General features: G+C 51.7%; 1 protein-coding gene across 1 annotated transcript in view; it reads left to right on the top strand.

Annotated features, from left to right (window-relative positions):
• Positions 1-66: 66 nt before the first annotated feature.
• Positions 67-14528, top strand: part of MSI1 (musashi RNA binding protein 1) — a 30495-nt gene continuing 16033 nt past the window's right edge. The window contains exons 1-4 of the mRNA XM_026075232.1: positions 67-140; positions 257-341; positions 5167-5208; positions 7039-7131. Coding sequence (XP_025931017.1) covers positions 112-140; positions 257-341; positions 5167-5208; positions 7039-7131 — 249 coding nt within the window. The 5' untranslated portion in view covers positions 67-111. The remainder of the gene's footprint in view (positions 141-256; positions 342-5166; positions 5209-7038; positions 7132-14528) is intronic.

Genomic DNA, 14528 nt, shown 5'->3' on the forward strand with positions numbered 1-14528 from the left:
GGGCTGGGCCGGGCCGGGCCGGGCCGGGCCGGGCACCCACGGTGCGCTCTGCTTGCAGAGGGCCTGCGGGAGTACTTCGGGCAGTTCGGCGAGGTGAAGGAGTGCCTGGTGATGCGGGACCCGCTGACAAAGAGATCCAGGTGAGGAGGCCGCGCCGGCTCCTCCCTTCGCCCCCGCCGCAGCCCGGCCGCCACTTTAACCAACTTTCTTTCTTCTCTCCGCATCCCCCCTCTCCTGCCCGGCCTGCGGGGCTCAGGGGCTTCGGGTTCGTCACCTTCATGGACCAGGCTGGCGTCGACAAGGTTCTGGCCCAATCCAGACATGAACTGGACTCCAAGACGGTGAGATGACTTCTCTCATCTCCGGGGTGCATTGGCCGGCGGAGCGGCCGTGCTCAGAGCAGCTATCGAGTGTGGTGTTTGATTTCCAGTTAGAGGTTGTAAACTATTGATTACCGATAAAGATTGATCGGCCCGTTCTCCACCCCACTTATCAGCTGGTAAAGTAGCTGTTGTCTCAGCTCGGGGTTTGGTATCGATCAGTGACCAAATGTCCGGATATTGATTTGTGGATCCCTGGTTATGGTTTTCATCCTGCCCATTGATCGCGAGGCCCCTTTGAGAAGTGACCGTGGCACTCCATGAGGTGGGGACAACTGAGTACGTTTGGGGCGAGGATTTACCCCGGGAAACGAAGGCACGTGTGACGGGGGAGAGGGGAGACGCCACCTGGCCCCCCCGTGTGTGCTCGGCCTTTCCGGTGAGCACTGCTCCTTCCCCGGAGGTGCTCATCCCTCCTGACACCGCTCGCTCCTTGCAAAATCCAAGGCCCTGTTTTCTCCAGCCGTAGCTGCTGCTTCTCYGGGTCTGTGTTTGCCCCTCGGTAGAGAGCGTTTGTTCCTTGTGTCCTTGTACTTTCTCGCGGTTTCCCCAGACGAAGTTTTTGTAACGGTCGTGAAGGTTCAGGACTTTATTGTCTCCCAGCGTGGCCGGTGCCCGCCCATGCGGGCCACCGACCGCCTTTCGAAACATCAGCTGCGGCTCCAGCCCTCGCTGCGCAAGTGGAAGCTGTTCAGGAGCCCTTGGGAGGACTCGCGGGCAGATTTTGGGAGCTCCCCGGGTCTGTGGTGTATCGTACCCGCTGCTGCATTGCAAATCGGTGGCACGGGGGAGACGTGTAGGCTGTTTTGGGGGGTGGGGGTTAGATGCCTGAGTGGGAGGTCCTTTCTCTCTAGTTTTAGTGACTTGCCTTCTCTCGAATTCCTCTTTCTTATTGCTGCCCTGGGGGTGAAGGTGAGGGTAGGGATGGGGGGAGCGGTGGGGGCTAGGAAGAGGTGACATGATGAAGGAAGAAGTTGCAGCTCTAAGCATGGACTAACGAGGAGTCCAAATGTGTAACTTGAATTCCCGTGCGGTAGCTCAGACATCCTCCTCTTTATCTGAGCAGAATGGAGAGGGCGGGAGAGCGAGACCCCCTTTCTTAAGGTTTACGGCGTGAGTTGCAGCGAGATTTATGTCTGTTCCTGTTTAACTGCATGGATCGCTCCCTTTGATGTGTACAGGTCCTTCCTCCCCATGGGAACTCCTGGTTAAACCTATCCCAGCCTTCCTCGCTGAGGGTGGATTCCCAGGACTCTTAAACCTCATTCTTTCGTGAGGGATGTAAAGTGAGTTTTGCTCTGGGGGAGGGTTATGATGCAGTGTTTTGTGGAGGGCCCAGGGTTTTCGTTTTTCTCTCTCTTTTTTTAATAGCCTGTGTAAATGCGGTGTCTGATCAGCTAGTCCCATCATGAGTCTGTGGACTGGCACAGACCCCTCATGAAAAGGCAAGTGGTGGGGGTCTGTAGCAGTAGAGATCCCGAAGCGTTGTGGGGATGGGAGTGAGGTGAAATCCCCAGTCTCCGTTTTTCCGTCCGAACGGCCGCTGCTGCTTGCCTGGAGCCCCTCTGCAGCCCGTGGTGTGGGCCGCACGGGAGGGGAGGGAAGGGAAGGGGCAGCTGGGGAAGCCGCTGCAGGAGAACACAAGGGCCTCGTGGCGGAGGCGCGTGAGGACTGGCCGGCCATTGCAATTCCCTGCCTCATCTGCTCTGTGCAGCAGGTCGGGGCGGCAAAGGCAGCGGCGGCAGTTTCGCCAGAGCCCTCCCTTTGTTAGGAACTTCCATCCTTCCCCGCTCCTTTCTGTATTTTGTTTTGCTCCRTTTTAAACTGGGTCAAACGTTTTGGGGTATGTCGCCCGGTAACTGCCGGGTGAGAGATGGGTGGTGGTGTGCTGCAGGCAGCCTTCGTGCGCCTGCTTAGCCGGGGGCCTCTGCTGTGAGTCACGGGTTAAATGGCACAAACTCATCTCAGTTCTAATTTAGGCTTTCGTAAAACTTTGCAGGAAAGGGCCGGTGGCYTGGAAGGATAGCCGTCTCCCTCGGCTGGGTGTCTCCTGCTAAACAGCACTTGGTAGACGGTGTCTGCCCAACTTGTTGCTCCATTGTTTTCCAGTTCTTCCTATCCTAGCGAGTGTTGTTGGCCTGATTCTCTGGGGAAACCTTGTGCTTTTCAGACTTCTCTTTGTTTGTAAGCTAGATAGTGGCAGCCTACGGGGTTATTTATGGAAATGCTTGATATGAGAATTGGCTCTGCAGTCTCAAGGTAAAAGATTTGCGTGACTTTGTAAGGCTGCAGCTGGCCGCTGCCTTGAGCTGCTGCTTTCTGTGCTGGGGAAGAGCAGTCCTGGAGATGCTTGGCTGGCGTATTGTTTCTTTGTTGCTGTTGCCGAGTTTTTGTCGGGTTTGTCTTTGGTGGTGGAGAGAGTGATGTGAACCTCCGAGCGCGGCGCTGGCTAAGGGACCGGAGCTCGCCGTGGAGGTGTGATGAATGAGCAAACCAAGTCGAAGTATCACCAAGGTGGTTTTTGAGGTCTCACGGGTCCTTCCCTGCCCTCCCCCCGCTCTCGGGTGGCGAGGGCACTGATACCAGCCAGGTTAATGTACGAGTTATGCGATCTTCGCTGTTAAACATTGCTAGGTGGCCTGAAGAGCGTTACCGAGGAGCCTGAGCCAGGCTGCCGGTACACCTGCGACGTCAGAGGGATTCCTTGTCCCGAAAGCCTTGCGGGGCAAAATGAGAGCGATTCCTGCTTAAGTGGCTTCCACTCGCTGCAGTCCAATACTGGCTTTTTGTTTTCGGATACAATCTGAGCAGTTCTGAATGCTTTTACCCTTAGCAGATTTATATCTAGCTTTGTAAAAAGGATCCATTACGTCAGCGGGTGACACTGAAACACAACTCCTCCACAGCTATTTGTTTTAATGCCAGAAACGAGGGAATAAGGTACCGGTACTTTTGCTTTAATTAGAAAGACTCCAACAACCGAGGAGCAGTCCAGCTTAGTAACTCGAGTCCGGTGCTGAAGTCGCTCCCCTCGGCGCGTTCCCAGGGCTGCCCCGTCGCTCGCTCGGCCGGGCCTCGCTCCACCTGCAACAAAGGCTGCTTGTGCAGAAGAATTTGCGAAATGACTGCCTGCTCCCTCCAGCCAGGAGGACGCGTTATCTCTGCCCAGTTGATCACACTCAGGCTAATGAGAAAATGAGGCTGAGCTTAGCATTGCCGAGTATGAAAGCATCTTCTTGGCAGGAGCTGAATGACACTGGCTGAGAACTAAAAGACAGTAGATTATTGTTTTTGCTTATTATCTGCCATCAGCCTCCTGGTCTCCTGCCGTCCCCTGTCCTCAGTATTYGCTGTGGGTTTCTGCACTAGCCAGGAAGCTGGAGGGGGGTGTGTGCGTGCGTGTGTGTGTGTGCGTGTGCGCGCACGCGGGGAGGGGAGGGGCGGCTCGGATGCCCTGGGGAGGCACCCAGGGGGTACGCTAATCCGCCTGCGCCCGGGGCTTGTGCAGGGAGGTTTATTTTTGAGTTTATTTGTGCTCTTCACTTTTGCCTCTGTTTACTTACGTGCCGGGTTTATTTATGTAGTAGGCTGTGAGTCAGGACGGAGGTGGGGAAGGCGGGGGGGGAGCTGGTGGAAGGGCCGGGGGAGGCCGAGCTCTGGGTCGAAATGTCAAGCGAAAGGACGCAGGACAGGAGGGTGGCCGGGCTGGAAGGCGGAACAATGGCTGCGAGCGGAGCCGGAGCGATGCCGCTTCCTCAGGGCTGCTCGAGCTGCCGGGCCGATGGGCCGACACCAGGCTGCTCTCCTGGCCGTGGCCTTCCCGAGCGTGGGGATGAGCCAGACCTGCCTTCAACACAGGTCTCCTTAAGCTGATTTGTAGGTCTGGATCATCGCTGGTGTGATGTAACTTTACAAGAGTTGCTGTAAAAATAGGCTGTAAAGAATGAAGTGGTGGCTGAGGAGGAGCAGAGGCTTTCACGGGTGTTTGGCTTTCAGCTGCGTTAGTTTTTTCCCAGCTTTTGTGGCGGTGGTGAGGCTAATGCAGGCACGCACTCATCTCTGCTGACCCCAGCAGAACGGGCGGCACCTGGATGGGAGTGCAAGACGCGGCAGCTCCGGGGCACGGCAGGTTTTCAGAGCGGCCGCGCAGGCAGCGGCACAATGGAGGGCTCAGCCCGCACAGGGGAGGCATCGCTTCATTGTGTGCGGCGCAGCGGGCAGGAGGGGGAGAGCGCGCTGCCTTCCGGCCAGAGCCCGCACTGGCCTGCAGCGTTTTGGGCTTTGGACTCCTCTGTTTAATTTGCACCTTCCTGTCTGCTCTTTTATTTCTTTATCCTGTGTTTTGTGGGATGAAGTGCTTGGCTTTTTGTGTGCTGCCTCTTTTCTGTCCTATCATTCACCAGGTGAGCTCTGTGCTGGCAGGCAGAGCGAAGGGGGAGAGCAAAAGGGCAAAAGAAAGCACTTTTAATATGACGCTGTTGGTGCAGGGCACCCAGGGGCAGGCCGAGTGGGAGGGTGCAACCGCGCCGGTTAATCCCAGCATGTGATGGGCTCTCGGGTGGCGTCTGGCCACTGCTCAGCCGGAGCCAGACCGCTGCATGCTGGGACTTGTAGTCTCGCGGGTTGCACCTTGCGGGCAGGAATGCTGGCTGCAGCCTGCGGGTGGATTCTCTGGGTGCCTGGCAGGTGCCGTGGGGGCAGAAAAAGCCGTGYGCATGGAGGAAATCCTGCGTTCGTAAACAGCCACAAAAGCGTGTTCACCTCTTCTTCCCCTCGTCTCTTTCAGATTGACCCGAAGGTAGCGTTCCCCCGCCGAGCACAGCCCAAGGTAGGTACCGTGTGCAGCCCTTGCTGCTCCAAAGGGTGAAATTTGTGGTGCTGAATCTTGTCCCTCTGTGCGAGTTTGCTCAGGATGCGCTTTGAGCGTGAGCTGCTGTTGCTGCACCGTCAGMTTCGACATGTGGAGCTGCGGTACACCGCTGTCCGGCTTGCGGTGGAGTGTGGGGGGCTTGTGTGGCGCTGGAGGAGCCAACAGGCCTCTCTGTTACCCTGTAGAATGGCAACAGTTAGACCTGGTGAACTAAACTCTGCCTAGGATGAAGCTGTTCCTTCCTGACTTGCAGCCAGTGTCTGGAAGTTACAGGCCTAAGGAGATGCAGAGCAGTTCCATGGTGCGCTGTGATACAGGCGGAAGGAGAGTTGTGTGTGCACATGCACGCATGTGTGTATGAGTGAATGTATGGCAGGGAAGGAATTTCATTTTGTTAAGGAATTTCAGGAAAAGGATTTCATTTTGTGAAATGCCCTTGAGTGCTTCCGCACTGGAAAAGGCAGGAGGAGTTTGCAGTTGGACCTTATCTGCAAGAAGCTGTGGCATCAAATTGAGCAGTTGCAGGAACTTGTTCCAGACGTGCAAGTAGAAATTTTTACCTGAGGAGCCAAGAGCAGGCTGGAGACTGCTTTTAGAGTGAAATACAGATATGGGTCTCCCTTTAACTTTGATGGTCTCAATTCCAAGTGCTGTCATGGGAGAAGGAGCTTGGGAGAAGCAGTGGTGAGAAGTGCRGAGGGAAGAAGAGGCTGGTGCGGGGAGGGAAGTGAAGGGGCATCAGGCCTGGGGAACAATTGGTGAGCAGGTATCCTGAGTAACTGGAGCCAGGAAGCACATGGTAGGAATTGGGTTAATTCCATTAAGCGGTTTGGTGACAGAAGGTGCTTTAGTGTTAGAACGGGCTGCTCTCCAAGCCAGGGAATTGCTGCGGATTAGCCCTGTGCTCCTTGGGGTAATTAGGACCATGTGTTCCTCTGAGAGCAGGGGTGTAGCCAAGCAGCCAAGGGGAGGATGCAGCTGGAGAGCCAGTTCAAAGGATGTCAGTGTGCCTCCGCCTGGCAGCAGTGGCCCCTCGCAGGGCAGCTAGKTTTTTTTTTTTCCTTGCCCCGGCTGCATGAGTGAGAAGTGGCGGAGGCTTCTTGCCTTCGCCTTCCTCCCCAGGGAAAAGAGATTTAACTGGAGTTTCCTGGGCTCCATTTAAGTGACTGGGGAACAGGCGTGGACGGCGTAAGATGGGGCGCTGTGCAGTTGGTGAGCCAGGACGGCACAGCCCGGGGAGCCTACTGTGCCGGCAGCCCCGCAGCCCCCCTTTCCACCCTGGAAAGCAGCACGGACGTCTCCGCAGGACCCACGAGAGGCTGGCAGGGCGCAAAGCGGCAGGGCTGCAGGAAGAGCCGAGGGCGAGCGCTGGTGGGCTGGGAAGGGGACGGTGCTGGCCGGCGTCCCTGGGGGGCTGCGATCGTGCCAAGCAAGTGGCGGGCAGGGTAGCGAGGGGGAAGGCTGATGAAGTGCTGTACAAGCCGGGGTGGCACCGCTGGGAGGAGATGGGCTGGGCACTAGCGAGGGCTGAGGTGTCGATGACCCGGTAAAGGTGCGCGGGCAGGATGGCGCGAGGGGCGAGGGCTTGGCCGAGAGCGTGCCTCGAGGTTCGGCATGGGAAACGCCAGCCAGTCATGTTTGGCTGTGGAGCTCCGCGATGGTGGGAGCTCGGCCGCGGTGAAGGGGCAGAGGCTTCCTGGCAGCAGAGGGGGAGTTAGTGGCCTTTTGAGTCTTGTTCTCTGCTCCCTCTCGGTTTATTTGGTGAATTCCTGTCCTTCCMTTTTCCAGATGGTGACCCGAACGAAGAAGATATTTGTGGGTGGTCTGTCAGTGAACACTACTGTGGAGGATGTGAAACAATATTTTGAGCAATTTGGGAAGGTAAGTCTCTTGAGTGGTGTTGGATCAAAGCTGTTGCTTCTGGGGCAAAAAGGAGTTTTCTGAACTCTCTTGGAGGCAGGATTAGGAGTCTGTGAGTCTTCTGCGTGGGGTTAAGTAAATTGGAGGTCAGCTACAGATGTTGGGTAGCTGTAATTTCTTTGTAGGGGCTACAGCTTGTGATTCCTGCCCTGCGTTGATTTGAAACAGAGAGCTTGTGCTCATTCTTGGAGTGGATAGGACCTGGGCTAAGGGAAATGCTTTTCCCTCCTCCGTACCCAGAGGCCTCTTACAGCGTTTTGGTCCTGCAGATTTGCAGTTTGTTCAGATGCTGAAGGAAAGTTTGCAGACGCTCTTAACAGATCCGCTTCAGCGTCAAACCTGTGATTTTGGCCTTGTTTCTCATTCTAAGCCTTGTGATTGATATTTCTGTAATCCTTTATTAAAAATAAGCCCTTTGGTCCTGCAACTTCTCCTGCTGAGTCCTGGGCAAGTGGTGATGTTGTTTTTGGATGTTTGAAGGAAATTTGGCAAGTAGGCTGTCCCTTGTGTTAGCATGGCTTCTTCTGTGCCAGCTGCTGGCGCAGGGAAGGGTAGGCTTCTGTGATTTGAAGTCATTTGTGCCCTTGGTCCTTGACAGCCAGTTGTGCAAATCATGTGTTGGGACAGAACTGGAGGATAGAAAGGGGCTCAGTCTTGGCCCTTCAGCCACATCAGGAGGCTGCGAGCACTCTGAGGTGCAATAGCAGTAACATTAGACCAAAGGACTGCAACATTTTTTAGGAAYGGAGGGGGATCGTCGTACCCAAATGCTGAATGCGGTCACCTCTGGGGMAGGGCACTGTGACTGTTTCGCTGTTGCTCGATGGTGTTTTGCGTGGATTAGCCGTTTGGGGCAGGAAGTGTTGGGTTCTGGCTGTGGGGACCTTCCCGCGGAGGCGGTAGAGTGCAGTTTGTTTGGCGGTAATCTTGCCAGGATGTTGCTGATAGCATCCTGGATCTGGAAGAAAGTACCACAGAAACTGTAATGAGTGTGAGGCATGAAGGCTTTGGTATTCATTTTCTTATGAAAGATCATGTGAAAGGGCGATGTTGTTATTAAAGTGCATTAACTGGTGTGAAGAAGGGGAGTTTTGTAATCAGTTTTGCTGTATCATTGGAACTTTTGGGCAGAAAGTTTGGAATAAGCGTTGTTCAGTACCTTTGTTCAGCTTCTGAAGTCAAATCTATGCATGGCCTGGGTTGCTATAGTAACTGCAAAGTAGGACTTCTTGGTGTTTCCAATCAGCCCTTAGAGAAATAGCAATGTGGAGAGTGGTCAGTGCGTCAGAAATCCCAGTTTGCTAGTCATTAGTTCTGTGTGATTTTATTTTCTGTGTTAGAAGTAAGCAAACTGTATTGTGGCCCTGGCAGCTTTTACATGGTGTTGCTGAAGGGCTTCGCTAAAAGCATTGTTGTCCATGTGGCTGTGTAGTCTGAAGATTGTTAGTTTGACTTGCACGTGCTTCCACACTGCTGCTGATGCATGCGTTCGATAGGAGACCCAACTATCTTGGGCGTAATCCCCTTTTAACCTTAACCGTACCTCTGCTAATTTGAACCAGAAGCATGTYACGTAGCACTCACAGTTTACAAGCATTTACAGTCTGTTGCTCTAGTTTGCAAAGTCCTTTCCAGTTCTTTTGGGGTGTTATGTTGTTATATTCCTCTTATTTAATGGTTGTGCGTTGAAAGGAATCATGACGTCAGGAGACTAGCAAGAACTGGTTGTGTCAGATTGTTTTCTTGGACTAGGCAGAAGGGAGAGTTCTGCACAGCTCAGTGCGATTCATTCTCAAGGAACCAGCATCCTGGACAACATCCGGCATTCAAAATGTGAATGAGGCTAATGCAGCTGGCTTCTTGGCTCTGAGGAGTTTCCACAGGGAGAGGTCAGGGTTGGTCAGATTGACTCTCAGTCTTGGGGCAGCTTTCTGAGTCATCTGGCCATTTTAGCTGAAGAGAAACTCCTCAGACCTCTAGTGCAAAGCATGTCTCCTAGCTTGCAACCATCTTCGAGGCCAAGCCTCAGTTAATTCATTGAAGGCCAGGAGAACTGAGAAATTCTCTCTGGTCAGCAGCTCCATAGGGGTGATGTGTAGGATCAGTGGGAAAATGCATTTCAGAGGCAAGCCTATGTGACAGTCAGCTCTGGGGTTCTCAGCTCTGAATGTCCTACTCTGTGGTTTCTAGGGCTAAGAAAAGACGGTTGCTTACAGTTTCAGATGTGACTCATTCTTATGGAGAACATGACTTTAGTACACAGACTCTTTTGGAGTGTGTTGTGATACTCTGGGGCCTCTTACTTTTCAGAGGTTCCCTAGGATCCCTTCTTTAGAGGTACTCCTGGTACCTGACTCTAGGGTCTCCCATCTCCTGAATTTATAGTGCCATTAAGTGAGAGGTGATGCAACTTCAGCCATGTCATCCTCATCTTAGAAAACATTTTTTTCAGAGAGGCTTTCCAAGTCATTTGTGGCCAGTACTTCTTCTGGAATTGGATGGAGACTGTCTGAAAAGAAATTGTCAGGGATTCCCTTCTAAAGCCTTATCCTCTGAGGAAATGGCTTTGTCTGTGTTCCCTCTTTTGAATGACCCCCATGGCTGTCTAGGAGCTGGCAGGGAGAAAAATTACACCTTTTACCTCCTGCTTGCCCAAGAACCCCTGCAAATGCTTAGATTTTAGTGCGAGGAGAAAGAAAGGGGTGCACAAGTCATAGTGTCTTGATTCCTTAAAATCGAGCTGCCTGGTTCCTGGAGATATTAGTTGATCTTTGAGAATCCAATGGCGATCTCAGTTTGGATCTCAGCTGTCAGTGAGAGATCATCCTTTGCTTCTGAGGACACAGGAGTACAAACAACTGAACAGGTTTCAGGTGAAGGCTATCTTCTAGGCAACCCTGGGACTGCAAGCCTAAGCATGTGGTAGGTTTGCCACCACTTGAGGTCTTCAAATCGGGGTTGATGGCTTTTGAAGGCATTCATTCTAGTCCAGTCAGAAAGCATGAGCATGCTGTAAGAATTACTAGAGAAAATCCTATGGCTTCTAATACAGAGGAGGTCAAATTGGATTATCCTAATGTTCTCTCTGGTCCAAATCTGTGAACTGCTAATTTGCAGGTTTACTCAGATAGCTAGTGCTGTTGCATTTATGATTGGAAGCAATGTTCACTACCAGAAAAAGTGGAAATTTGGTTTGTTTGGTAGGGCTTGAAATGAAATGGTTTCCCATTTCAAAAAAACAAAATTCCAAAGTCTGACATTTCCATTTTGGCACTTTTCCTTATTCTCCTATCTTTTTTTTTTGGTTTTTTTTTTTCTTCCCTTGCTGAGTCCAAAACTTTCTCTGAGCTTTTTAAAATGGAAGTGGTAAAAGAAAAATGAAAACGTGTGTGAAGGAAATCATGAGCATTACTTAGGGGTAAGGAAGAAAGGGAGAGGCTAGCATCCCCTCTTCTTCATGTCAAAATATTTGGTTTTGACAGGAAAAGGTGAAACTTCAAAGAGGATCCCAGATACAGTGTGAGAGCTTCTCTGCTTCAAAGAAGGACTGCTTTCTTTTTCTTCTTTCAAAACTGTGAATGAAAAATATGGGCTGCTGCTTTCATGAGGACAGAATACAAAGTTGTTTTTGGAGTACAGTGACTGAGACTGAGGAGTGCTCTCAAGCTGGCTTCGGTTTGTCAGGTACAGCTACTAGGGCTTTGAATATAGTGGGATCACCTAGAAAGCACTTCTGGACCCAGAACTCAAGTCTTTCTGRGATGCAAGCTAAGACCATGGGCATGATTTTTAAAGGAGAGGACCTATTCAGCTGTAGGATAGAAATCCTAGGGAGAATCGCACTCACAGTATGTGTAGCCAAATGTCTTGGCTCAGGGTGGACTGTTAGAAATCTTTAGGCTTCACGTGGGACTATTTCAACAGCCTCCTAGAATGAGGCTACCAGCCTCACTGAAACCTGAGCCAGAAAGAGGAGAAGGATAGCTTCCACCTACTACCTCAGGCTTAGCTAGTCCTCTCTATAGTTCAACATGCATGAAGATGACCCAGAAGATCCTGAGTCCCAGCTTCCTCCTTTTCTGCTTCAACCTGTAGGAACAGGTTGTTCTATATTATTTTGGGTTGGGGGAGGGGTGACTATCAGAGTAATTTCTTTGGACAATTAGGTCTCAGAGCTTATGATCAAAGTTATTTATTTCAAATCATAACTGAAAAATGAGCCGTCTTAAGCCGTCTTTATTTTTCAAGGGTTGGTCTGATGAAGTTGTGGGGTGGTCAAATAAATTACAGGATAGGAGGTTCAGAAGAAATAAGAGGGTCTCTCTTTGCCCCAGATCTTACCTCAGCTGTGAAGTCTTTGCCCGAGGATGTTGTTACTCAAATTTACTTAGGCTCCAAAGTGACTGGACAAATTCATGGAYGGTCTTTTAGATATATAGACACCCCTTCTAGTTCAGGAAATACCTGAATCACAAATGGCTGGAAGGTGAGGGAGTCTGCTGGGATATATAATAACATCCTTGCCCTGTCCTTGTGTTCTTCCCAAGGTGTCTGCTGTTGGTCAGTATCCTGGAGGGGACGTTGGGCCAGGTGGACCTCTGCTCTAACTTGGTGCAGCCAGTCTTTTGTTCTTTGGAAGTGTCTTTAGAAAGATAAGTTAGTTCTTACTGAAACTAGAAGTGAGGAGGTATTTGTCTTTATTTCCAGAAGAAATAGGTGTCTGGACCGAAGTCTGGTGTTTGAACTCATGGTTTTCTTTCCTGTGTTTTTTGCATTTGATGAAGCAGAAGTGAAAGAAATATATTCACGATGACATCTTTGCATGACTCACTAATCAGTTGTGGCTCCTGGAGTGCTTGACAAGTGCTTGAAAACAATTTACATCTCTCCCTGGGCCTGCAGGTGATCTGCGTATTTGGATGAGTTGGTCACGAAAGCACAGCCTCTCAGTGAGGCAGATCATGCCCAGAAAGAGACCTGCTCTCTCTAAAAATACCCCGGGAGCAAATGAGAGAGAGAAAAAAAACTGCTGAGGTCCAAGTGCAGTTCTGACCTTTAGGTTGCCATCTAATACTTAAACCAAATTCCAGGCTGTTTGCCTAAGACAGGTTCCGAGATCTCACTCAGGCAATGAATCTAGTACTGTCCAGACCAAGAAAAAAGCATGGTATCCTTAGCTGGATTTGATGACAGTTTGTGTGTCTGTCACAAATACATATTCATGTACACCTGTCAGAAAAATGGTGTGGTTGACTTGGGTATATGAAATGAGCTTTCCACACTCACTAATTGGAGAACCTTTAGATACTGATGGGGAATTTCTTTAAAGGCACACTTGTTCCTGTGCTTATTTTGGGCCTGATTTCCCTCACTTTGGATTGGGAGAACATTAATTAATTAATCTTTAATCTGTGGCGCCCTGGAAATTCCAGGGATCAAAGCTACTTGTCAACCTGCTGTGGATTTCCAAACTGGATTTTGGATTTTCTTCCCCAGATCAGAGGGCAACTTATGCAAATTCTCACGCGTAACACGGTTGCAGTGAACAGATGGGGAGGGGAGGCGAAGGGGAATCTGATCACCTCTCTTGTGTCAGTCGGCAGTTTGGCTTGTGGTGACAATGCCCCTGGAACAAAGGGTGCTCTGTGCTCTGCATCTGGTAGGCAGATAGCCAAAAATGCTGCACCATTAATGGTCATTCAGACCTTCACTGGTTCATTTGATATTTGCCAGGTGCCCGCGGASCAGTGCGAGAGCAGGCAGGAACACCTGGACAGGCTGGTCCTCTCACCTGTGGCCGGGAACGGGCTCTTTCCCTTGGTTTAGCCTCATTCGCAGAGTTTTGAGAAAGCTTCTGCGGAACGGAGGGAGAAGGGTGCCGTGCGGGCGCTGTACGCCTGCTCTGCTGAGCCAGCCTCTGCGTCGGGGCTTTCTCCTCTCCGAATCGGCGTGTCGTGTTAGAGCAGCCAGGAGAACCTCTCAGGGTTGCTAATCCCCTCTCTYGGCAGGATGGCTGAGTGGTTTCTGGATCATTTGGTTTATATTTCTCATGCTGAAGCTGCCTCAGCAGCTACTGGTCCTCTGCCTATTTATTTTTTTTCCCACATATATGTGGCTATAGTTCCTTCTAGGACYGGCTGAGCCATGATTAGTTGCTGTTCAGGTGGAAGACACCCATCTCTGCATTCAAAGCATTTGCTTGAATATTTACAACTTTCTTCAAGATCTGCTCATGTGGAAGTGCATTGAACATTTCTCCTCGAACTTGTGTTGGATTTTTTTTTTTTTTTTTAATCTGAATGAGCCTGTCATTGGCTTCCTCTTTTGCAGAGACCTATGACTGTACCAGGAAGATTGAAAGAGCTGTTGATATTAGAGTTGGGACTGAGCCATTGAAAAAATTGGGCCTTTTGGGCAAGCCCCAAGCGGATCGTGCTGCGTTCCGTTTTGGTACAAAATGCCTCGTATCTGGCACCTGAATATTTCGGCCAGGCCAAGGGCTGCTTTGGCGGAGAGGCTCTCGGTGAAACCCGCGGGCCATCGCCTCTCCTGGCCGTCGCCACYGCGCTGCTCTCGGGGAGACCAGGCGCCGGCACGGCGGGGGAAGGCGCTGCCCTCCCACAACGGGCCTCAGCCGCCGCAAATCCCCRAAGGATTAGAAGCGGTTCCGGATCTTTTTTTCACTTTCCAAATACATTACGTCCAAAGCCCATCTCCTCCTTCCGCTCCCAYTTGGTGTCCGAGGCTGGAGAAGGCCTCAAAGATGGGAAGAGTTGAGAGGAGGTGATGCTACGCAGCTCGCRTTCAGGGCTCGGAGATGTGCGTGTCGACCCCCTCGCGGCCACGTACCTGTCAAAAGAGTTATTCCCTGCCGGAGGGTGTTTTGGGAGCGCGACCTTCCCCTTTTCTTCCTTGGCTAAACACGGAGAGAGCCCGCGGCTAATATTGTGGGGGGAAAAACGCCCAAACCTTGAACTTCTAACCTCAAAGGCTGGACAGGGGCAGCCTGGAGCAGCAAGCTAAACAGTTCCCAGGGAGCCAGCCTTGGCCACTAAGCTAAACAGTTTTCTAGTAAAGCGATCTGCTGCTTTGACTGTGTTTAAAGAATTGAAACAAATATTTATTTAAGGAGGGGGAGAGCAGGAGGAAGACAATTCACCCGGCAGAAGCCTTTGTTAACGCGCAGTTACGCTCGCGGATTATTTCCCCGCCCTGACGGGCGCTGGGGAAGCTGCGAGCGCCCTTTTCCCCGCGCTTCTCCCCGCCCCGCTCCTCGGGCCCCTGCGGAGGGGCTGGGGGCGGCTCGCGGCCGTGGCGTCTCCCCGGGCGCCCCGAGCAGCCCAAAGCGCCGCGGCCCC

The sequence above is a fragment of the Apteryx rowi genome, unplaced genomic scaffold (assembly GCF_003343035.1).
Source record: "Apteryx rowi isolate R43461 unplaced genomic scaffold, aptRow1 scaffold_40, whole genome shotgun sequence".
Taxonomy (NCBI): domain Eukaryota; kingdom Metazoa; phylum Chordata; class Aves; order Apterygiformes; family Apterygidae; genus Apteryx; species Apteryx rowi.